The following is a 23,070-nucleotide window of genomic DNA, read 5'->3' as shown; positions in this document are numbered from 1 at the left end:
ACTGTAGGCCTCCTGTGTGCCTCCAAGAGCCTCTCCTGGCCTTGCAGCGGTCCCACAAGGGAAGCTTCATTATCCTGACCTAGTAGTGGAAAAAATGATACTCAGAGAGGGGAAGTCACTTGCTTAATGCCTCCTAGCCAGGATTCAAACTCAAACTCTCCAACCAGCTGACCTTGGACAAGCCATTTGATGGATGTGTTTGAGTATCCTCGTCTATCAAATGGGCATTAAATCCTGCCTTCTCCCTAGAGCTCTTTGGGAGCTCAGATGGTGGGGTGGGATGGAGGCAGAAGCCCATTACGAGCTGGAGATCCCATTCTACTCAAGACAGGTGCATAAAGTGTAGGGTTCGTCTTAGGGTAGCTGGAAGGGAGGTGCTGAGGTGTGTATGTTCTGGGTATCTGAGTGTGGACATCATCTTCTTCTACCTTTTCTTCTTCATTTTCTTTGAAAGAGACAGTGCATGAGTGGGACGGTTGAAAGCAGAGGGGGAATGAGAGAGAGAATCTTAAGCAGGATCCATGCTCAGCATGGAGCCTAATGCGGGGCTTGATCTCAAGACCCTGAGATCACAACCTGAGCTGAAACCAAGAGTTAGATGCTTAACAGACTGAGCCACCCAGGCGTCCCAAGAGTAGACGTCCTCTTGTCTGGGTTTAGCCAATGACACAGAACCTGGGCCCGTAGGGGTGACTTTTCTCCAGTCACCTTCTCAGTGGTAGCCATGGGGGACATGAGCAGACCTCCCAGGCTGCACTTCTGGGGGCTTTCTTGTTCTTGTGGGGTCTGTGGGTCCTCCTTATGTAAAAGAACAGAAAGCTTGGCTTTGCAATGTTGTGACTTATGGAGAAATGAAAGAGAAGGGGTTCCTTCATCAACTTCACAGAGGTTAGAAGCAAATTAATAATCATTAATAATAACAGTGATGACGATGGCCATCCTCCGCATTTGCTCACCATGTACGTGATGGATGCCATTTTAAACCACCATTCACCAAGCGGTTCGTTAAGCACCAGTCACCTTTCTGAGGCTTTAGGAGAATTAACTCCCCTGATCCTTATGAGTTACCGATTATGATTCCCATTTTACAGATCAGGGAACTGAGGCTCCAGGAGGTTGATAAAATGAACTTGCCCAGGTTGTGGTGGGTGGGAATGGTTTCAGAGGCAGGCAGTTTGACTCCAAAGCTCACACAAGTTGGCTTGTTTCTCTTCTGTCCATGTGTTTCTCTGGGGTCTGATCGCATTTGGGAAGGCTGTCCAAAGTTTGAAGCTGAGCCCTCAACAGTGAGGCTGGGTTACAATTCTTCAGGCTCTTCCCCATTGACACCTCCTGCCATCACCTGTCTGTGACAGGAGCTGGTTCCTCCCTACCCCTGGGCCTCGATATGATGGGGGTTGTTCATTGAATGGAAACATTCTGATTGGCAAGAAAGAGCACTGGACAGAGAGTCTTGTGCTGGGGGAGATCAGGTCCAGGCTTGGCCAGGGACAGGTAATGGTGCCTTGAGCAAGTCGCGTCCCTTCTCAGGGTTTCATCTGCTCTGTAAAGTGAAGGAGGTTGGACTTGGAGGTCCCTGGCAGACCTGTTACTCTGGGAATAAACAGTATGGGAAACTTGACCAAAGTTACCCAACTCATTGGTGAAATGCCTGGGCTCAATCCAGAGCTGCTGTCACCAGATCTGGCTGCCTGGAAAAAGAGGCAGATGGCTACAATGTAAGCTGTCCCTAAATACCACAGACTGAGAAGGGGAGGAAGGCAGTGGGCAAGATTTAGGGAGGGGGTTCTTTTACCTCCAGGAGAGAACAGATTTCTTCTCTAATTCTCAGGCTGCTGTGCAGAGAGGAGTGGGAGTCCTCCTTCCCCCTCCCCCAACCCCAGGCTTGGCTTCATGACAAGAAAAGGGTGGGGGCCCCATCTTTCAGTTCTGCTTCCTCCAGTCATGGCTGGATGGACCTTTGAGGCAAGTCTGTGATGTTCAGGTTCCTGTAGCCAACCCCTCCCCCCCCAGCCCATTATCCAGAGACAGCCCCTGCCAGGGCCCCATGTTGGATTGGAAAGTTCATTTTCTGTGATATCCAGGGTCTGTGCAGAGACCCCCAATAGGGAGTGAGATTTTTCAATGAGTCAAATGAAAAGGAGCAGCTGGAGGGTAGTGGTGAATTGTGTGCGTGTGTTTCCCTGACCCTCCCCTCTTTAGTCCTTCCCACTTCACCTCCACTTTCTTGTGACCCAGGCGGGGGCACTCAGAAGGCTCTGGCAGATCCTCTGGCCTTCAAGGCCAGCTCTCCTCCTGCCTCTTCTAAGAAACTCTGAGTCCTTCCAGCAATTGTCTGCATTTCATGTCTAGAAGGTTGAATGTCCCCCCCACCAAAGATATGTCCACATCAAATCCCTAGAACCTGTGAATGTGAACTTATTTGGAGAAAGAGTCTTTGTAGGTGTAATCAAGTTAAGGACCTTGAAATAAGATCATCTTGGATTTTGCAGGTGGTCCTAAATCCAAAGGCAAGTGTCCTTTTAAGAGAAAGGGAGAAGGTTTGAGACATGCAGAGGAGATGATGGGACCACTGAGGCAGAGATTATAGGGATCTGGCCACATGGTCACAAGGAAAGGAATGCTGAGGGTTTCCAGAAGCTACAAGAGGCAAGGAAGGACTGTCCCCTAGAGCCTCTGGCAACACCTTGGTTTTGGACTTCTGACCTGCAGAATGGTGAGCGACTAAGGCTCTGCTGTTTTTTTTTTTTTCTTTTTTTTATTTTAAAGATTTTATTTATTTATTTGATAGACAGAGATCACAAGTAGGCAGAGAGGCAGGCAGAGAGAGAGGAGGAAGCAGGCTCCCTGCTGAGCAGAGAGCCTGATGTGGGGCTCAATCCCAGGACCCTGGGATCATGACCTGAGCCGAAGGCAGAGGCTTAACCCACTGAGCCACCCAGGCGCCCCAAGGCTCTGCTGTTTTAAGCTGCTCAGTTTGTGGTGCTTTGCTCCAGCGGGTCTGGAAAATGAACCCACTAGGGAGTGGAACAGGAGCCCCGAGGCAGGTGCATGAGGCTTCAGAGTGGTTCTATCCAGAAAGAGTTGCGTGTTATCAGTGATGTTATTTGGCCTCATTTGCAAAATGGAGACAATAATGCCTATCTTCCCAGGCTGGTTTTTGTTTTGTGTTTACAGCTTTATTGGGATGTAATTCACATAGCGTGTAATTCACCCATTTATTTTTTTAAGTAATTATTTTTAGAAAGAGAGAGAGAGGGAGGAGGGGGAAGGGCAGAGAGAGCGGGAGACAGTCTCAAGCAGAGTCCTTGCTGAGCAGGGAGCCCAACATGGGGCTCAATTCCAGGACCCTGAGATCATGACCTGAGCTGAAATCAAGAATTGCACACTTAGCCAACAGGGCCACCCAGGTCCCGTGCAATTCACCCATTTAAAATGCACCGCTGGTGCTCTTTGTAGTATACTCACACAGTGGTACAACCATCCCCACATTCTCTAAATAACGTTTTTGACAGCCCCCAAAAGAAACCCCACCTCCATGATTATTTGCCCCCTGGTTTTTTCCACAACTCTCTCCCAACCCTAGCCCACCACTATTCTACTTTATCTGTAAGGATTTGCCTATTCTGCACTTTCATATAAATGGGATCATACCATTCATGGCCCATTGTGTCTGGCTTCTTTCAATGATCATCATGTTTTCAGGTTTGATCCATGTTGTAACTTGTATCAGTACCTTATTCTTCTTCTGGCTGAATAGTATTCCATGGTTTGGATTTATCCCTTTTTGTTGATTTTTTTAAAAATGTGTTTATTTGACAGATGGAGATCACAAGTAGGCAAAGAGGCAGGCAGAGAGAAAGGAAGAGAAGCAGGCTCCCTGCTGAGCAGAAAGCCCAATTCAGGGCTCAATCCCAGGACCCTGGGCTCATGATCTGAGCCAAAGGCAGAGGCTTTAACCCACTGAGCCACCCAGGCGCCCCTGTTGATTCATTTATTGAGAGAAACTTGAGTTGTTTCCCTGTTTCGGCTGTTATGAATTATGCACCTATGAAATGTCACATACTAATTTTTGCATGGACATGTCCAGGGTGTTTGGAAGGTTGAATGAAGCAGAATCGAAGGTATCTGATACACCCTTCACCAAATGAGGAATCTTAGAATCTGCCCCGACTCCTGCAATTTACAGCTTAGGAAACTGAGGCATGGAGAGGAGCAGAGACTTGTTCGAGATCACCTAAGGTGGTAGAGCATAGCACTTAATTGCATCTGCTTGTATCAGAATGCCCAGCACCAAATCCCGGTTCCACGTGGAGCTGGGTCACTTTAGGTCCGTCACCTCCCCTCTCGGATCCTCAAGGTCTTCATGTGAAAAGTGAGGGTAGTAAGAGTATCTACCTCATATGGTTTTTGATGTAAGAATGGAAAGTTCCAGCCCATGTGTCTGGCACATGGTAGATGCTCTACAGATCTCGACTGTTAACATGGCAGCGCCAGAGTTGGACCCGGAGTCTCCTGGCTCCCAGGTGTAAGAGGTCTTGAATCTACACTTCCCCAGTTCCCTTTCCTGTATGGTGGGCATCTTCCCAGTGTGATTATAAGTTCCTTGGGGGAAGGAGATAGGACTTCCTCTCGCCACTGCCCGGAGTGTGTAAGAGGTGCCGAATGAGCACTTCTGCTCGCTTTCTCCGCCTCTCCCAAACTCTGGCCTTCACCAGGTGACCCAGCTAGGAACTGTGGTAGGTGTTAATTCTCTACATCTTTCCAATGCTCCCTGCACTGACTGAATGTGTCTCCCTTCCAGGCAGTGGGCAGTGTGCTGCCATGGAGCTGGGGCCTCTAGAAGGCGGGTACCTGGAGCTTCTCAACAGCAGTGCTGATCCCTTGCAGCTCTACCACCTCTATGACCAGACGGACCTGGCTAGAGAAGAGCTTGAGCTCTGCTCAGGTGGGCTCTCCCGGCTCTGGCCCCTCCCAGGTCCTTCCTCACCCCTCAGCAACTGGGGGTTGGGGGTTGGGGAGGCTGGGCAGGTGACGTTCTGACCGCTGAGCTCTGGTCAGCACCACGGACAGCTCCAAGCGCTCCCTTGTTTGCTTCGGGAGGGGACTTCCCCCAGCCCCGCCCTGCCTCTCCTTCCTTCCCCACTAGCCCTCTTCCCAGACTTTTCCTGCTTCATCCGTGGGGCTTTTCCCTCCAGAACCCGACATGGACACCATCAACTGCGAACAGTTCAGCAAACTGTTGTGTGACATCGAAGGTGATGAAGAGACCAGGGAGGCTTATGCCAATATCGGTGAGGAAGCATTCTGAACCCAGAAAAAGGCCAGTGGAGGGGAAGAGTTCCTTTTTTTCTTTTGCTAACCTCACCCATTCACCACAAGTCACAGCAGGCTCCTCCCTCATAAATTAGGGCAAGAGTGGGGGGGATTGCAGAGCAAGAGCTAGAAAAGAGACTCCAGGGAAATGGGGAGATGACCTCTTGCTCAATGACCACCAGGCAAAGTCTTTTATATTCTCTGCCTCCAGTTCTATACCTTTTTATATTTCTTGCTCTTCTTGCTTCCTTCCACACAGCCCATACCTTATACCCCTCCCTGTCTTCTCCCTAGCTCCTAAGCCAAATGACTCTAGTATTTGTAATATCTACCATTTGGGCTCATTTTTTGCTCACTGATCACTGTATGTGTGTTACTGCATTGAATCCATACAACAACAACGGAAATAGATCCTATTAATATCTCCTTTTTGCAGAGGAGGAAATCGAGGCTTATAGAGTTAAAGGAATGTACCCAAGCCTGCATTAGAGATGGCAATGGTCAGACACGAGATTGAAAGCTAGGTCTTTCTCATTTCAAAGTCCTTCTTTTTAACGATGAAGAGGAAAGTGTCTAGGGTGGGGAGGTTCTCTAAGGCTTAAGCTGAGAGGCTTATCTGCAGGTTTAAAAAGGGCTACGATTTCGAAATAAGGGCCAGGACTCTTTGGGGAGAGGTGTTGCTGTTGGTTTTTGCTTTTGTTTTTTGGAGGGGAGTGAGGTAAAGTCTCCCTCCTTATGACTATCTCATAGAGTCTCTGTTGAGTTAGAAAAAGATGCCCCCTCTTATGGAGGATACAACCCCCATTTTTCCTCTTGCTGGGCAACCTTGTGCAGTCAACAACCTGCACAACTGTTCTGTGGCCCTTTTCCTGGCAACCCAAGAGCCACATAACTCGGGAAGTCGTGCATAGCGTGAATGTGGCCAGTCTTTCCCAGTCCTGCAGCACACAAAGTGGAAAATGGAGAGTAGTAACTGTGTGTCTCAAAAATTACAGAACTGAGACGTCTGCCCACTTCCTTTCCTTCTTGGGAACTTACTTGAGGAAGCAGAAGTGTTTGGTGTTGAGGACTTTTGTATTTCTCACAGCTGGAGGCAGTGATGAAGGATTTGAGCATTACTTAGGATTTAGGGGGTTTTTTTGCAGGAAGTGGAAACTGCCAAAGCAAGGGGAGGGGGAAGCTTCATCCAAATCATTGAGCTTTCTCTGTGCTTCTAGAAAGCCAGGCTCTGGCCTGAGCGTGCAATCATTTGAGGCATCTTGAAATATATGTAGAAAATGGCTTCCATATGTGCATGGTAGGTATAATAATCACACCTCCCTCATGGGATGGCTGAGGATTGGATGAGTTTCTCTGTGTAAAGTGTTTAGGAAAGAAAGGAATTTGCATAGGGTGAGTCAGGTGCCCCGCCCACCCCAACCCAACTACCACCATCACCATCATCAGAGATACCAAGATCACTGCTGCCCTTTCATGGCTCTCCATTGCTGATAAAACCAAGCCCTACCTTTCCCCCAACATGAAACTTTCCTGCAGACACCTGTCTCTGAGTTTCTCAAACACCTTTCCTCACCCCGTCCTCACTGCCCAAAACCCTCCGCTTTCCACCTCTCTGACTGTGACCATCTTTCAATGGCTGGCTCTGAGATCCCTTCCCTCTGGAGCCCTCCCTGACAGACCCATGCTGCCATACACTTTTTCCTCCGCCCTCTTGCCATGACAGCGTCTTTCCCTGGGCTCCCAGTCATGTACCATCTGATAAAAAGAACCACTGTTTCTTAAGTGCCTGTGGTGTCCTGGCTACTGTATCTGATGCTTTAACTTAGAGGCAGAGCCTCTAATCCTCTCCATGCATCCTTGGGTTGTAGGCATTTCTTATTCTCATTACACAGCTGAGGATGTGGAGCCCCAGAGAGGTTAAGTCATTGGTCCAAGCTTGCACAGCTAGTAGGATTAACGGGGGTCAAGCTGGGATTGAAACTTAAAGCCCATGACAACTCTACCACACTGCCTTGTACTACTTTACAGCAATAGTTAAGTTTTCATGGATGTGTATCATCCCTTCAACTAGACTGAGAGCCCATGAAGGTTCAGGGTTCCTTCATTAATTTGATCTTTGGGTCAGGAAACTCTGATTGAGCCCGCCGCCCCGTGCATGCCAAGGCTGGAGGGTCACAGTTCCCTGGTGCCCACCCCAAGGCCAGGCACACAGTGGGCATTCAGAAAACTCATTGACTGACTGTTCTTTTCCTTGTCTGGGCAGCGGAACTGGACCAGTACGTGTTTCAGGACTCCCAGCTGGATGGTCTGGGCAAAGACATTTTCAGTAAGTTGGGGGACTCTTGGCTCAGCCTGCATTTCCTTCCTTGTTCCTTGGCGAGCAACCTGATGACCTCCCTTCGAAGCATGGTCAGTCCTGCCCCAGCACAGGGACAATGAAGGCTCACTTTGGGCATCCGCTGACTGTGTGTTGCAGTCTCTCTTTTTTTTTTTCCCCCAAAGTTGAGCACATAGGATTGGAAGAAATGATCAGCGAGAATGTGGATGTGCTGGAGGAAGCAGGGCAGAAAAGTCAGAAAAGACGTGAGTAAGCCCTTCTCAGATCTGACTTCAGCCTGCTTGACTCCTGGCCCTGCCTTGGCTCCAGAGCCTGCTGTGGCTCCCAGTGGCTTCCCTTGTTAAGTCCTGTCTGCTCTGCCTGGGTTTGGATGTCCCACCCTCCACTCCCCTCACCATTGCTCCCTGGTGACCCAGGGAGGAAGAAGACAGCCCTGGTGCTAAGGCCATTCTCCAGGTGTGTCTCTAGGGAACTTTGGGCTCTGGCTTCTCTTTCATCCTTAGTTGTCACCCCTGTCTTTGAGGGAGGTGTCTTCGAGGGAGGTGTCTTCAACCGTAGATTCTAGAGTCAGCAAGAACTGGGTATGAGTCAGGGTCTGTTATCTCTGGACTCTGTGGCCTTGAGCCAGTGCCTATCCCTCTCTGCGCCTCCTGCTCTGTCTCCCTTTCTCCTTAATCTGTCCTTAATGGCAGTCATCTTTTTATCCCATCAGTTTTTAAATGCAAATCAGATCATTTTGCCGCCCTGCTAACCCTCCAATGGCTACCAAATACATACACAAGGCAGATATGATCTGACCCTTCCCACCTCTCCAAGCTTGCCATGGGGCAGGACACTCCAGCCACACTGGCTTCCTACCATTCCTAGAACTCACGTACCCTTTCCAGCCTCAGGGCCTCACATGCCCTTGCCTCTTGAGGTTCTATCTGGAACACCCTTTTCCCAGTTCTTCCCAAGGCAGGCTCCTATGAATCCTTGAGGTCTTGGCTAACATGTCACCTCCTCCTGGAGGCCTTCCCGGACCACCTTTCCACATGGAACACCTTGCTGATTTTCACCTTGTGTGTGTCTCTCCTCGTCCCTTAGCACTTGTCACCATCAGGACTTTTTAAAATTTATTGCCTTTTGCCTGGTTCCCTGCTGCGAGAACAGTGATCTTGTCTTCCTTCCTCGTGAACTACACCCCCAGGATCTAGCACAGGGCCTCCAGTAGTGCCTCAGTAAATGTCCACCGAGTGCGAATATCTGTAAAATGGGCTCAACAGTCGAGTGAGAGCTTACTACGTTCCAGATCACATATCAGACTTGTACCTATTACGTGATCTGTCCACAGATAAAGCAGATGCATGCTATAAAAATTCAAAAGGTGCAAGAATATTCAGTGGAAAAAAAAAATCTCCCTCCCACTCCTGTCCCCTAGACCCTCAGTTCGCCTCCCTGAAAACAGCCTACTTGGCTGGTTCCCTCCAGGGAATTCCTCTTGATGGCTTGCTTTGTTTGTTTTATTTGATAAGCATTTTCCCCAGCATTTTACTATGAAGCTTTGCAACATGAAATAAAGGTGAAAGAATCATACTGCAAATGTTTGCCTTAACATACCTCTGTCCGTCTGTCCATCTATCCCTCTATCCACCCACTCATCCATTCGTTTTCTATTGGGAACATTTCAAAGTAAACTGCAGACACCAGTACACTTCCCCGTAGGTCTGTTAGCATTCTCATTCTCTTTCAGCGCCGCGTGGAATTTCACTGGGTGGGTGAACCGTGATTTAAGCAGCCCCTTGCTGAGGGGCACGTACTAGTGTGCTACTGCTCGATACTTAGCTCACCGATTTTCCATGCGTTCCTGCAGAGTAGGAAGCTCTGCCCCTGTTTCCCAGATGAGTGATCAAAGGCTCACAGAGGCCGGGTGCCTAGGTGGCTCAGTGGGTTAAAGCCTCTGCCTTCAGCTCAGGTCATGATCCCAGGGTCCTGGGATCAAGCCCCGCATAGGGCTCTCTGCTCAGTGGGGAGCCTGCTTCTCCCACCCCCGCTCTCTCTGCCTACTTGTGATCTCTGTCAAATAAATAAATAAATAAAATCTTTAAAGAAAAAAAAGAGGGCTCACAGAGGCTCTGTTGCAAAAACACCGGGCTAGGGAGGGACCCCAAAGCAGGTTGTTTTTGTTTTTGTTTTTATTTTCCTAAACTCAGAATCGTCTTGTGTCCCCTTTGTGGTTCTGCCTTTTCTAGTCCCTCACTGTCCTGGGTCTTCAAGGTGAGGTTTGGGCACAAGCAGGCAAGCAGGGTGGCAAGGGTCAGGGGAAGGGGAGGGACTGGGAGCTGCAGGGCCACTTCCCAGCCATTAAAGGCAAGGCCACAGGGGCTGTTGGGGTTCATGGGCCCCTCATGGCCGGGACCACACCTTCCTTGGGGCGGCTGACCATGATGTTCTCTTTGCAGCCTTCCCAGAGGAGCTGCCCGTGGACTTGAAGCACAGGAAGCTAGGTGAGCAGGGTGGGGTGCACCGAGGTGGGGGGCAGAGTGTGAGGCAGGGAAGCCAGGGTCTCTTCAGGAGCATGAATGAACTGGCAGTGGAAAGCCAAGGCTCAGAGAGGGGAGGTCACTTGTCCAAGATCACACAGCCAGTGAGCGGCGGAGCTGGGATTCAAACCAAGATTCGGTCATGACTCCATTGCCCCTGCTCTGCCGTTTAAAGGCCGCTGGGAGATTCAACTTCTACAAAGCCTCTCCCCCGAAACCCCTTCTTAAATTCTGAGTCAGAGTTGAGGCCCCACTTTCTGCCTTACTCCGCTGCCCCTCCCAGACCAAACTTCTCCTTTTGGAGGGCGGAGTCACCTAGGGTCAGCTGGTCACCTAGCGCCCTCTGGCCTCCTGAGAGCCCTTTGCCTCAGCGAGCCTCTTCCCCAGGCTCACCGTCCCCTACCAGAGGCTGCGTCCTCTCCCTCCACCTCCCCTCTCATCCCACTCAGTTGTTATTGCGAAGGTGTTATTCCAGAGTGAGGAAGCAGCTCACAGTCTAATGAGGGAAGCCTAGTCCCTGCCCTCAGAAAGTTCTAATCTGGTGGGGGAGACTGGGTCCCCGCCCCTGAAGAATCCAGAACGCTGGAGAAGTGATCCCTGCCTTCGGAAATCTCTTAGTCTGATGGGAGAGACGGGGTTCCTACTTTCCAAGACCACCAGTCTGATGGGGGAGATAGGAGCTCTGCCTGTGAAGACCCCGGGGTGATAGAGAAGTAGTTCCTGTGTTCAGAGAGCTCCCAATCTGACGGGAGAAGCAAATGTCTATCCTCTTCTATCTGCTTACTAAAGGGAGGAGAGAAACTGCCCCACTCAGATGGGACAGCACAGGACAGACCTTGCCTCCTTTGGGGAGTGCTTGGGGCCTCGTAGGGTCCCCCCAGGGGTTCAGTGGCTGGCTGTGGAAGGTGGTAGGGGCCTGACCCAACAGCCAGCGACAGGGAGAGGGCCGGGGGTGTGGAAGACTGCCTGGCACAGGGAAGTTGCTGACAGAACAGCTTCCCCCAGGGCTGAGAAAAGGACAGGAGCTCCCTCCAACTGCCAGGAGAGAGATCCACTCTGCTTCTGCGATCCTCCCCAGAAGGGCCCCGCCAGACGCCCCCTCAGATCCCACCCATGGTCCCCTGGATCTAACGTGGTCCTCTTCCTCACAGCTGAGCCCGTCACTGTGCCCATGGTGACTGGCACGTTCCTGGTGGGGCCAGTGAGCGACTCCTCGGCACTGCCCTGCCTGTCACCTCCTGCTGTGTTCAACAAGGAGCCAGAATCCAGCCAGCGCTGGCTGGAGGAGACCGTCCTGATGCCTGGTATATTAGGGACTTGGAAAGGGGGCGTTTTCCTTCCTCCCGGGGGTGCCTGAAAAGTGGCCACAGCAAGGCCCACCAGGGACAGGAAACCTCCCCCATGTTGGTGCCACCCATATCCCTCCCAGCTAGTCCCATCCCTCAGGGTTCCCATCAGCTCAGTCTGTGCCCGAGAATGTGCCTCAACAGGAAACCTCCCTGGGAGATAGAGCCAGGAGTCCCCTCCTATGAGGGCATTTGCCCAGCAGCCGTCTTCGTTCATCAGCTATGAGCTGAGCACCTTGTCCGCCCGCTCACTCTGCTGGGTGCTGGGGACAGACACAGCTGCTGCTCTGGGGGACAGTGGAGCCCTTTAGAGAGGGAGTCAGGTCTTAATTGCATAATCAGAGAACGGGATTACGAACACTGGCGCTCACTGCCTTTGTCTCCTGCAGTGCCCCCTTCCAGTTCCTTGCTGGGCTGCCTCAGCCTTCCTGCTGGACCCATTCAGATTGTCCCCAGCCTCCCCTCTCTGCCCCAGGGGCTCTGGCAGATCTCAGGGCCTGGGACAGGGGTGTCCAGTATGGTCATCTATCAAGGTGAGTGTTTGAGACCTAGCCTCCTCCACCCTGCCCCCTCTTGCGGCTATCCGAGCACTCCCTGCCCCTGTCCTCCCCCAACCCCAAGCATTTGACACCTTCTCATAATCCTCCCTCCCCAGAACACCCTTCTCTGACCCCCTTTCCCATCTATCAAAGCATAAGAGTAGAGGTCCCCGAGGTAGTCTCGGTGGCGGACCTACTCAGGGGCTGTAGCTTTCTATGTATCTATCTCTTTCCACCACTAAGCCTTAGATTTGCCTTTTTTCCCCCTTTGTGTTAAACCTTATTATATTTAAAAATCACATCAATACTTGCTCATTCACAAGCCAAACACAATGAGAAGCTTACAAGAGTCACGGAGGCTCTTCTGCACTCTCTTAGCCTAGGGTGGCGAGCGGTTTTTTGTGCCTCTTTGTGTGGCTTTTTGGAATTGCCTTCTTTCCTTATCGGCAGGTTGGTCCCTGCTGACCTCCCCCACTGAGGGGCTCGTTTGGGCTTTCAGGGCTGGGAGAGAGGATGAAGCCAGTGGGTGAGACTTTCACCCAATCCAAGAGCATCCTTTAAACGTTGGAGGCTGGGTTTCTTGTATAAGGCACTGGTGGCCCCAAAGCAAGGGAACATGCCTGACCTGACATCCAGACCAATGAGCACTGACCGCAGAGCACGAAGAGTGTTACTGTAACGGACTGTGCCCACTTCACAGGTGGGGAAACCAAGTCGCAGTGAGCTAGGTGTAACTCCAGAGTTCTTTCCTCAGTCCTGTCCTGAGAGGTCTTCCTTTGGAAGTTCCGCAGTCTCCTCCCCAGACTTCCCAAGCTGCTCAGCCTCCTTTGGGAGAGAGGGGTGACCCAAGTGGGGCCCGGGGTGGATACCTAGTTGTTCTGACCCGTCCCTTTGTCCCAATATAGGCGAGATGCCCCAGGCCAGCCAAGTGCTTCCTTCCAATGGCCCAGTTGTGCAGAGCCTCCCCAAGTCCCCAGATCGGCCTGGCTCTACCAGCCCCTTTGCTCCGTCTGCAACTGACCTTCCTGGCATGCCAGAACCAGCCTTGACCTCCCGTGCAAATACAACAGGTAAGGACCCTTGGGGGCTCGTGGGAGTTAAAGGAAGCAGGACAGAGGCCCTAGGCGAAGGCATCATCTCAATCAGGTCCATGAGCCAAGCTGTCCACAGGGACAAGCAGGCTGTGTTTATAGGTAAAACAAGGCAGGGGGGTCTCGGAGTGGAGGGCAAAGGAGAACCCATGTTCCATCTAAACTGGACCACTGGCCTTCCACTGCTTGCCACCGGGCACGAAACCAGACCCAGTGCAGCCAGACCTTCTGAATGGTCAACAGAATCTGCAAATTCTCGGTTTTTACACAGGTACTATGCTTTTTAAAGCACTGGTTAAACTTTGTAAAGCAGCGCTGGCCCAAGAAAGGCCTCTTTGAGTGGGATACAGCCTCAGGTCACCACCTTATGACCATTGTCTCGGGGGAGACCCAGCCCCCAGCCCCCTCACCCGTTGGTTCTGCCTTTGGAGAGGACTGAATGTCCCTGAGGCAGGAAGGTCCCCGGAGAACGCCCTTCACCCAAATTTCTTCATCCGCAGAGGACCAGATGTCCCCTACCCAGTGCCTGGCAGCTCATGAAGTCTCCAGCAAGCCTCCGAAATGGCCTGGTGAGTGAGAGGGGGCGGACTCTCTGTGCCCTGGGGACAGGAGGTGGAAACCCAGATCCGGCTCTGTCTCAGTCACTCAACACGTACTCAGCCGTTTCCTGTTGGCTGCCTTGCTGACGGCTCTGCTCCTTTATTCATTCTGTGAGCAAATCATGTGTGCAGAGGTCCCGCCCTTGTAAGCCCACGCCGGGGGTTGGCATCTGGTTTTCCAGGCTGAGGGAATGAATGAGGAGAGAGCAGATGAAGGAGAGAGCTGACTCTGGGCACGGGGGTGATGGGAAGTGGGATGATGAGACCAGGACCGAGCCCCAAGTCTCACGCTGTTCTGTGAGCTCTTCTAAGCAGATACATGGAATCATGCCTAATATCAAGATACAGATACATGGAATCAAGCCCTAATATCATCCCCCTTTTGCAGAGCGGGGACTCCTGGGGGACCCCTGGAGCCATGGCAGGGTCCATAACATGCTCAGTAATTAGCTATGGACCTGGGATTTGAACCAGATTCCACTCTCTTAACTCTCAATACCGCCCCCCACCCCATGGACTTTCTGTAGCAAGGGTGCTAAAGAAGGGGGTTAGGGAGTAAATGAAGGGGCGGATAAGGAAGGGAGAAGACAGGTGAGTGAGGGGTGTGAGAGTCAATGAATGAATGAATGAAGTCTGCGTCACAAGGCAGCGGGTGGGGGCCGAGACGCTGGTGGTGGCCGTGGGGCTGGTGATGGCCTATCCTGCTGCTAGCTCCGTCCCCACCCATGACACGCGCAGACACACACGCCCTTGGGCCTTTGCAGAGAGCGTGGAGAAGTTCTGCCGTTCCCTCCGGGACAAGTACCAGGCCGAGCCCGCAGACCCGGAAGGCATCCTGGTGGAGGTGGAGCTGGTGAGGGCGCGGCTGGAGAGGAGCGGCGACAAGAGCCAGGAGCGGGAGCTGGCCACCCCGGACTGGGCAGAGCGGCAGCTGGCCCGCGGGGGTCTGGCCGAGGTGCTGCTGGCTGCCGGGGACCGCCGGCGGCCGCGGGAGACGCAGGTGATCGCCGTGCTGGGTAAAGCAGGACAGGGGAAGAGCCGCTGGGCCCGGGAAGTGAGCCGCGCCTGGGCCTGCGGCCAGCTGCCCCAGTACGACTTCGTCTTCTACTTCCCCTGCCACTGTCTGGACCGCGCGGGGCACGGTTACCGCCTGCAGGATCTGCTCTTCTGCCTGGGCCCTCAGCCACAGCCTGCGGACGAGGTCTTCAGCCACATCTTGAGGCGGCCCGACCGGGTTCTGCTCATCCTGGATGCCTTCGAGGGCCTGGAAGGCCAAGACGGCCTCCTGCACAGCGCAGGCGGACCCGTGTCCACAGAGCCGCACTCCTTCCGGGGGCTGCTGGCCGGGCTCTTCCAGCGGAAGCTGCTGCGAGGCTGCACGGTGCTGCTCACGGCCCGGCCCCGGGGCCGCCTGGCCCAGAGCCTCAGCAAGGCCGACATCTTGTTCGAGGTGACCGGCTTCTCCGCCGAGCAGGCGGAGACCTACATGACCCGCTACCTGGAGCGCGCCGGGGGCCCCGAGCGCCGAGAGCGAGCCCTGGCGCTCCTCCGCGGCCGGCCCTTCCTGCTCAGCCTCAGCCACAGTCCCACCGTGTGCCGAGCCGTGTGCCGGCTCTCCGAGGCCCTCCTGGAGCTGGGTGGCGAGGCCGAGCTGCCCTCCACGCTCACGGGACTCTATGTGGGGCTGCTGAGCCCTGCGGCCCGCGACAGCCCCCCGGGGGCCCTGGCAGGACTGGCCAGGCTGGCCTGGGAGCTGGGCCGCAGACACCGTGGCACCCTGCGGGACAGCCAGTTCCCGTCCGCGGAGGTGAGGGCCTGGGCTGTGGCCCGAGGCCTGGTGCAGCCCGTCCCGGGGGCCCCGGACGCGGAGCTGGCCTTCTCCAGCTTCCTCCTGCAATGCTTCCTGGGGGCCGTGTGGCTGGCTCTGAGCACCGAGATCAAGGACAAGGAGCTGCCACAGTACTTGGCCTTGACCCCGAGGAAGAAGAGGCCGTATGACAACTGGCTGGAGGGCGTGCCGCGCTTCCTGGCTGGGCTGCTTTTCCAGCCTCACGCCGATGGCCTCGGAGCCCTGGCGGGACCGGCGGGGGCTGCGGTGGGGGCCAGGAAGCAGAAGGCGCTCAGCAGGTACCTGAAGCGGCTGCAGCCTGGGATGCTCCAGGCCGGGCGGCTGCTGGAGCTGCTGCACTGTGCCCACGAGGCTGCGGATGCCGGGCTCTGGCAGTACGTGGTGCAGGGGCTCCCGGCCTGCCTTTCCTTCCTGGGCACCCGGCTCACACCGCCCAACGCCTATGTGCTGCACAGCGCCTTGGAGGCAGCCGGCCGAGACTTCTCCCTGGACCTCCGCAGCACTGGCATCGACCCCGCTGGGCTGGGGAGCCTCGTGGGACTCCGCTGTGTCACCCATTTCAGGTGGGGGCAGGGGGGCAGTGCTTCTGCTGTGGGCTTGGCGCTGGTCCTGGTGCTGGGCGCCGTGGTGGGGTCTTGGTCAGAATGCATGGTAGCTGGGCGGGGTGGGGGGGCGGAAGGGATGCCTTCCGTTTTCAAGATGAGGACATCCAGGCTCAGAGAGGGGCAGCAGCTCGCCCAAGGTCACACAGCCCGTGAAGGACAGCGTCTTCCACCCATATTTGTGGAGTTTTTTAATTAAAATTTTTTTTCTATTTTAGAGAGGTGGGGGAGGAGAGGGAGAGGGAAAGAATCTCAAGCAGACTCCACGCTGAGCAGAGCCAGAGGACCCTGAGATCATGACCCGAGGCCAAACCAAGAATCTGACGCTTAACTGGCTGAGCCACCCAGGCGGCCCTTCCATCAGTATCCATTCTGCTTCATCTTCAACTGTCCATCAGAGCAGTCTTCCTAGGACTTGCATCTGGTCATATTCTATCCCTCCAATTCCTTAACGTGGCTCATTTAAGTGGTTCTGGGATCTGTTTGATCACTTCAGCCTCATCCACAGAAAATCTCTCCCACTTTCCCCCCAAATATACTTCACCCAAGCTATGAAGTCCTGTACCATTATACTGGTTCAACCAAGGATTCACCACTGAGCTCCCTGGTAGCCAAAGCAAAAAGCGAAACCAAACCACTGGGAGGGCTGAGAAAAGGGAGGCATCAGTAGGAACTGGAGTGGACATAGAAGGCTTCCTGGAGGAGGTAGGGATAAAGTTGAGGACAATGTCTGAATAGGTAGGAGGTTCCTTCATGGAGCTGCTCCTCCAATATGGTCTAGCCCAGCCCTTGTGCCTGGGTCTGAGGCCCTTTCTCCGCAGGGCTTCGCTGAGTGACACGGTGGGCCTGTGGGAGTCTCTACAGCAGCGAGGGGAGACCGAGCTGCTCCGGGCAGTGGAGGAGAAGTTCACCATCGAGCCTTTCAAGGCCAAATCCCCAAAGGATGTGGAAGACTTGGGCAACCTTGTGCAGATCCAGAGGTGAGGAGGAGAGGGTGTGAGAGGTGGCACAGACCATGCAGGTTGAGGACAGGCAGGATTCAACGTTAAGTTTGCCATTGGTACTTCTCCTCTCCTTGGGGACACCTGAGCTCTCCCCAGGCCACCCAGAATCTCCCGCTGTAGGCACCCCCTGGGCAGAGCCGCCAGGACCCATCACCTCGTGCCATTCAAAACTAGCCATCATGAATCCAATTCGTCCTCAGCTAGAGCCAGACAGACACTCCCTGCTAAGGGTAGAGAGGTTGCCTTCTGCATCTAGTGACAGAAGTGACACAGATGGCCGCCTTTCAAGGCAGCCAGGACGAGAACTGTCCCCATCTGATAGATGGCAAGGCTGGAAGGTCCAGAAGGCAGAGAAAGTTGGCTGTGGAGCAGCTGTTTCTCATTCTGTCTTCATCCATTGCTTGACCACCTACTGTGTGTACTGTGTGCTTCTGGGCCCGGGTTTGGTAAGCACCTGCTCCGAGGCTCTTTTCCATGAAACCCACAGGAAGGCCTTCATAACGCCTTATTCTGAGATATTTTTTTTTTTAAAGATTTTATTTATTTATTTATTTGACAGAGATCACAAGCAGGCAGAGAGGCAGGCAGAGAGAGAGTAGGAAGCAGGCTCCCCGCTGAGCAGAGAACCCGATGCGGGACTCGATCCCAGGACCCTGAGATCATGACCTGAGCCGAAGGCAGAGGCTTAACCCACTGAGCCACCCAGGCACCCTCTGGGATATTTTTTTAATAGGGGACAACAACAGCCCCCAAGGAAGGCAGGCCTCCCCGGGAATTTGGGGCCCAGAGGCAGGCATCCTGGATCCCTCGTGTAGGGGCTCAGGGACAGGCGAAGAGCCTGCTGTCCGCTAACATTGCCCGTTCTCTCCAGGACAAGGAGTTCCTCGGAAGACACAGCTGGAGAGCTCCCTGCCGTCCGGGACCTGAAGAAGCTGGAGTTTGCGTAAGCAGAGGAGTGATCAGTCTCGGGTCCCTTTGAGGTCTCTTATCTGCCGTTATTAGCGGGGCCTGTCCCACCGGGAATGGAGATAGGTCCCCAAAATCATTTTTTAAAAATATTTTATTGATTTATTTGAGAGAAAGAGAGAGAGAGAGAGTGGGAGGAGGAGAGAGGGAGAGGGACAAGCAGACTCCGCCATGCTGAGCTTGGAGCCCGACGCTGGGCTTGATCCCGGGACCTTGAGATCATGATCTGAGCCAAAGGCAGATGCTTAACTCACTGAGCCACCCAGGTACCCCCTCAAAATCATTCTTATCCTATTGTCTCGCCCCTTTGGAAGACGGCTTCCAGCATCTGGGGATCGGCTGGCCAGGGCTGGGGCTGGAGCTTCTTGTGTGTGACGCCAAGTGGCCCATTTACTGGTGAACATCCGCCTTCCCATTCATTCAGTGGACAGAGTCCATTGACTGAGGCCACTCTCCTCAATGAGCCCAAAGTTTAGTGTAAAGAGACAATTACCCCCTGCTGTGATTGGTGGCCCGTAGTGGCCAGGGGGCGGGGAGGCCAAGGGGACCCTCTGGAGAAGGTGACCAAAGGGTTGATGGTTGCCTGGCTCTTGCTCCAACAAAGGAAGAAACTGAATTCGTGTATGATTCTTGTTAGAGATCTAAAATCATCTAACGATTAGGAAGAAATTATTAAACACCTACAGTGTACTCAGTGCAATTTACATATGATCTGGGAGGCGGTCACTGCCTTCCCCATGTTACAGATGAGAAAACTGAGGCCTAGCCATGTTAAGTGGCTTGCCCAAGGTCCCCAGCTGGTCACCCACCAGCTACCTGCCCCTCCTGATCTCTGCTCCCCCGCACCCCAGGAAAAGCAAGCATTTCTGGTTTTTGAACAGAGACAAGGTGCCACATTGGTGCAGAATTAAAAATGTTGCTGGAAAGAGGAAATGCGTGAAAACAATCACCAAGGGCCCCTTCTGGCTCTGAATTATTTTCAGCTTAAAAAGCCCCGAGGCTGAGGTCGGAAGTGTGCTCTGGGGAACAATAGCCGTGAGGTGGAACGGCCCAGAACCCGGAGACTAACCACCTGGAGGCCAGAAGCCCCAAGAAAGTTCTGAGGAAGGAAGGAAGGAAGGAAAGGACTATTTTGGGTGTGTGACTGCCAGCCACCATGCCTGGTACCACGCAGGCCCTCACGGCCTGGAGATAAGGCCTGTTGGCTGCTCAGAACCCGTGAGGTGCTCTGTGGGGGGACGGGGTCCTTCCCTGAGTCAGCCCTTGAAGAGGTACCCTCCGTATGCTGTGCTGCCTTCCCTGCTCCCTTCACTCCAGCCCCAGGGGTCTCCTTGCTGGCCTCCAGGCTCCCTGCACAGGGTCTGACCCCTGGGCCTTTGCACTGCCTTGCCTTCTGCCCACGATGCTCTTCCCCAGACACCTCCACGGCCCACGCCACTAGTCTCTCGCTTCCTTCTCGTATCCACCGAGCCAAATGCTCCCGTGTTTGAAAGTATCATTCTACCCTGACTGCCACCGTACTGGTCTCTGAATTACTGCTTATCTCCCACGCCAGATAATCGACTGATTTCTTTGATTATCTGTCTTGCCCACGGGACCGTCAACTCCACGAACAAGGGACAGGATCTCTGTCTGTTTTGTTCATGGCCCTGTCCCGGACAGGCTTATATGGACCTGGCCCCCAGGAGGCGAGCCGTCAGTGTCAGATGCATGAACGCCATCATCCTTCCGGCAAGCTCATGGGACTGCGGCCAGATGCTGCGGAGACCAAGACTGAGCTGACAGGATTTGCCCACATGGTCCCACAGGGGCCACGTGGTCGGGCCCAGCTTCAAATCAGACATCGAACTCCCCCCTCGTGACCTTTTACGAAGGTTCGCGGTTCCCAGACTTCGAGATTGCAAAGACAGAGAATATTTTAGAGTAAATTTGAGGGACTATGGGCAGTTACCACCTTTTCGTTTTTATCAAATGGGTTCATTCAATAACTCCTGCTGGCACCATAATTTTATCAAAGAATGAACATTTTCTTGCAGGAAACACCCCAGAGGACACGATTTCAGAATAAAGGACAGTTAAATGGACGTTGAGTCCACTTAGCCATATTTTAAAAGCCGAACAGAACAGCCCTCCACCGTCTTTATTTTTCTCATTCCCTGGAAGTCGGGTGTAAATGCTGATCCACACTGTGAGACCTTGAGTGAATTAGTTAATCCCTCTGTGCCTTGGTTTCCCCATCTGTAAAATGGGGATAAGAAGTGCCCTTAGCTCAGAGTTGTGAGGATGAAATGACATCTACTCTGAGTGAAGGACCTGGTGTGTGTCTGGCATATAAGTCCTCTATAAATGGTTTTATTTGTTATTAAATGTTTGAAGGGGTGAGGGATGGGAGGTTGGGGGAACCAGGTGGTGGGTATTGGAGAGGGCACGGATTGCATGGAGCACTGGGTGTGGTGCAAAAACAAGGAATACTGTTATGCTGAAAAAAAAAATAAAATTATAAAAAAAAATTATATAAGAAAAAAAAAATGTAATGACACAGGGGCGCCTGGCTGGCTCAGTCAGTAGAGCACGTAATTCTTGATCTCAGGGTTGTGAGTTCGAGCCCCACGATGGGTGTAGAGATTACTTAAAAAATAAATACATTTTTTTAAATTAAAAATTTTAAAAATAATGTAATGGCAGATAAGTAAAGCCATTTTTCTCAAGACTGGTGGTGGTCCTCAGGCCGGAGTTTGGGAACCACTTCCCCAGGCCTGGAGCCCAGCTGCCTCTGGGGGGGGGGGGGGCTTTGGTGAAGTCTGGCAAAGCAGAAGGGACTGGGGTGCCATCTGGTGGGGATCAAGGGGAGGGAGGGCACTGGGGAGGCAGGGGGTGCCGGGGGAGGGGTCTCAGACTGGACCTGCCTTCCACCTACCTTGGTACCTCACTGAGGAGCCTTGACTGTTCTGGGGGTGTTACCTCTGCTCTTTGCCTTCTAGGCTGGGCTCCGTCTCGGGCCCCCAGGCTTTTCCCAAACTGGTGAGGATCCTCGAGGCGTTTTCCTCCCTTCAGCATCTGGAGTGAGTATGCACGCAGATGCCCTCTGGTTTTGATAACCCCAACCCTGCCTCTGGGGACGGTGCACACGGAAGGACCTTCTCTGTCCCTCCCTCGCTTCCCCTCTCCTGCTGCTTCCTCAGCGTGGCTGGTGGGAACGGCCACATGACCCCACTGCAGGAGAGAACCTCCAAGAACATAGAAGGTTGAGTCCCCTTGTGACCTCTGAAACTTCTTTTCCCTTGCCGGGTTCCCATGCTGTTCCTGGCACCGCCAGGAGGAGGCAGGGTCTTTGCATAGTTGTGGTCCCGAGAGGGTTAAGGAAGTTGCCGGAGCTCATGGGGCTGGGGGTGGGGGGAGTGGGGACGAATCGGGTCTATGGGGAGTCAGAACCTCGTCCCCTGGCTGGCTCTTGACAGTTTGTCTATGGTGTGTCCAAGGAAGGGGGGGATGGGAGGAGGCTGCCAGGGCGCTGGCCTCCGGGGTGTGCGCTGACAGCCCCTCCATCTGATTCCACCTGCAGCCTGGACTCGCTGAGCGAGAACAAGATCGGGGATGAGGGTGTCGAGCAGCTGTCAGCCACCTTCCCTCGGCTGAAGGCCCTGGAGACTCTCAAGTGAGTGCTGGATCTGCCCTTGGACTTTTGCGTTCTGTTTTTCCGGTCACTCACCCATTTGGTCATTTCATTGGTTAATTTCATCAGCAGATCCCGAAGGAGCACCTGCTATGGGCAGGCACCGTTCGGGGTCCTGGAGACCCCGCTTTAAACAGAACGATCAAAGTCCCTGACCTCAGGGATCTATCTCCTAGTAAACAAGCAAACAGATAAATCCGTGATTATGAAGTACACAGTGATGAATGTAAATAACGTTTAGTGAGACAAAGTTCTGCCGTGCGGTGCGAGAGGAGAAATGGACCAGGATGTGTCACTAAAACATCATCATCAAAATAGTAAATCTTTATTAAAAAAAGAAAAAAGAAAAAAGAGGGGCGCCTGGGTGGCTCAGTGGGTTAAGCCTCTGCCTTCGGCTCAGGTCATGATCTCAGGGTCCTGGGATCGAGCCCTGCATCGGGCTCTCTGCTCATCGAGGAGCCTGCTTCCCCCTCTCTCTCTGCCTGCCTCTCTGCCTACTTGTGATTTCTCTCTGTCAAATAAATAAGTAAAATCTTAAAAAAAAAAAAAAAAAGAAAATGAAAAAAGGAGCTCCTCAGAGTCGAGTTCAAGCCCCACATTGGGCTCAAAAAACCAACCAACTGTCCTGGGTATTGGGAAGTGGATGGATGTGATGTGGGAGGATTCGCATGATCGTTTACTGAACGTAGAGGGGATTGTCAAAGCCTGTCCACACTCCGCTTCTTAACTGGCTTGGGATGGCTGCAGGATTCGCTTTGCGATTTCTTTGACTGTAGGACACTGAGACTTCCCCAGTTTTATAGCATTCTGGGTGATGCTGTGGGTAAGCTAGCTCTCCCTCTCTCCCCCACTCCTCCCTTCATCTTTCCCTCCCTCTCCAACCTTTCCTTCCTATCTTTTTCCCACACACTTAAGTATTTACTGAGCACCTACTATATGCTGGGCACAAGAGTACAGTAACAAAACAGACCTGACGTTAAACAAATAATAGGAACACGTATTCAAGTCTAGTGTGGAAATGTGGTCCAAAGGGAAGAGAAGGATGCCATCGAATCATAGAACAGGTGTGGGGGGCACATGAGCTCTCTCTTTATCGTCACTCCCACATCCCACGCAGCCAAGCGTGGGACAGCATCTGTATTTACTAAGAATCGGCATGTTGCCCGTGACTCTCCTCCAGGTAGACAGGCATGTGTTTGCTGCTCAGGCCACTGTGTGGGGAAGT

General features: G+C 53.1%; 1 protein-coding gene across 9 annotated transcripts in view; it reads left to right on the top strand.

Moving 5' to 3' along the window:
• The window catches only part of CIITA (class II major histocompatibility complex transactivator), a 45,327-nt gene that overhangs the window by 17,571 nt on the left and 4,686 nt on the right, over positions 1-23,070 (top strand). For 6 of the 9 annotated variants that reach the window (XM_032836317.1, XM_032836319.1, XM_032836318.1 and 3 more), the window contains 14 exons: positions 4,805-4,948; positions 5,199-5,294; positions 7,580-7,642; positions 7,819-7,899; positions 10,096-10,140; positions 11,328-11,480; positions 11,912-12,055; positions 12,967-13,131; positions 13,653-13,721; positions 14,516-16,163; positions 17,024-17,182; positions 18,078-18,149; positions 21,154-21,234; positions 21,735-21,827. In XM_032836317.1, the coding sequence (XP_032692208.1) occupies positions 4,805-4,948; positions 5,199-5,294; positions 7,580-7,642; positions 7,819-7,899; positions 10,096-10,140; positions 11,328-11,480; positions 11,912-12,055; positions 12,967-13,131; positions 13,653-13,721; positions 14,516-16,163; positions 17,024-17,182; positions 18,078-18,149; positions 21,154-21,234; positions 21,735-21,827 (3,013 nt within the window). Of the gene's footprint in view, positions 1-2,046; positions 2,717-4,804; positions 4,949-5,198; positions 5,295-7,579; positions 7,643-7,818; positions 7,900-10,095; positions 10,141-11,327; positions 11,481-11,911; positions 12,056-12,966; positions 13,132-13,652; positions 13,722-14,515; positions 16,164-16,983; positions 17,183-18,077; positions 18,150-19,155; positions 20,538-21,153; positions 21,235-21,734; positions 21,828-23,070 lie in introns of those variants that run through there. The other 3 variants (XM_032836323.1, XM_032836325.1, XM_032836326.1) reach the window with 3 other exon arrangements.

The sequence above is a fragment of the Lontra canadensis genome, unplaced genomic scaffold (assembly GCF_010015895.1).
Source record: "Lontra canadensis isolate GAN:19392208 unplaced genomic scaffold, GSC_riverotter_1.0 scaffold91, whole genome shotgun sequence".
NCBI lineage: Eukaryota > Metazoa > Chordata > Mammalia > Carnivora > Mustelidae > Lontra > Lontra canadensis.
This window is presented reverse-complemented; position numbering and strand designations above follow the sequence as displayed.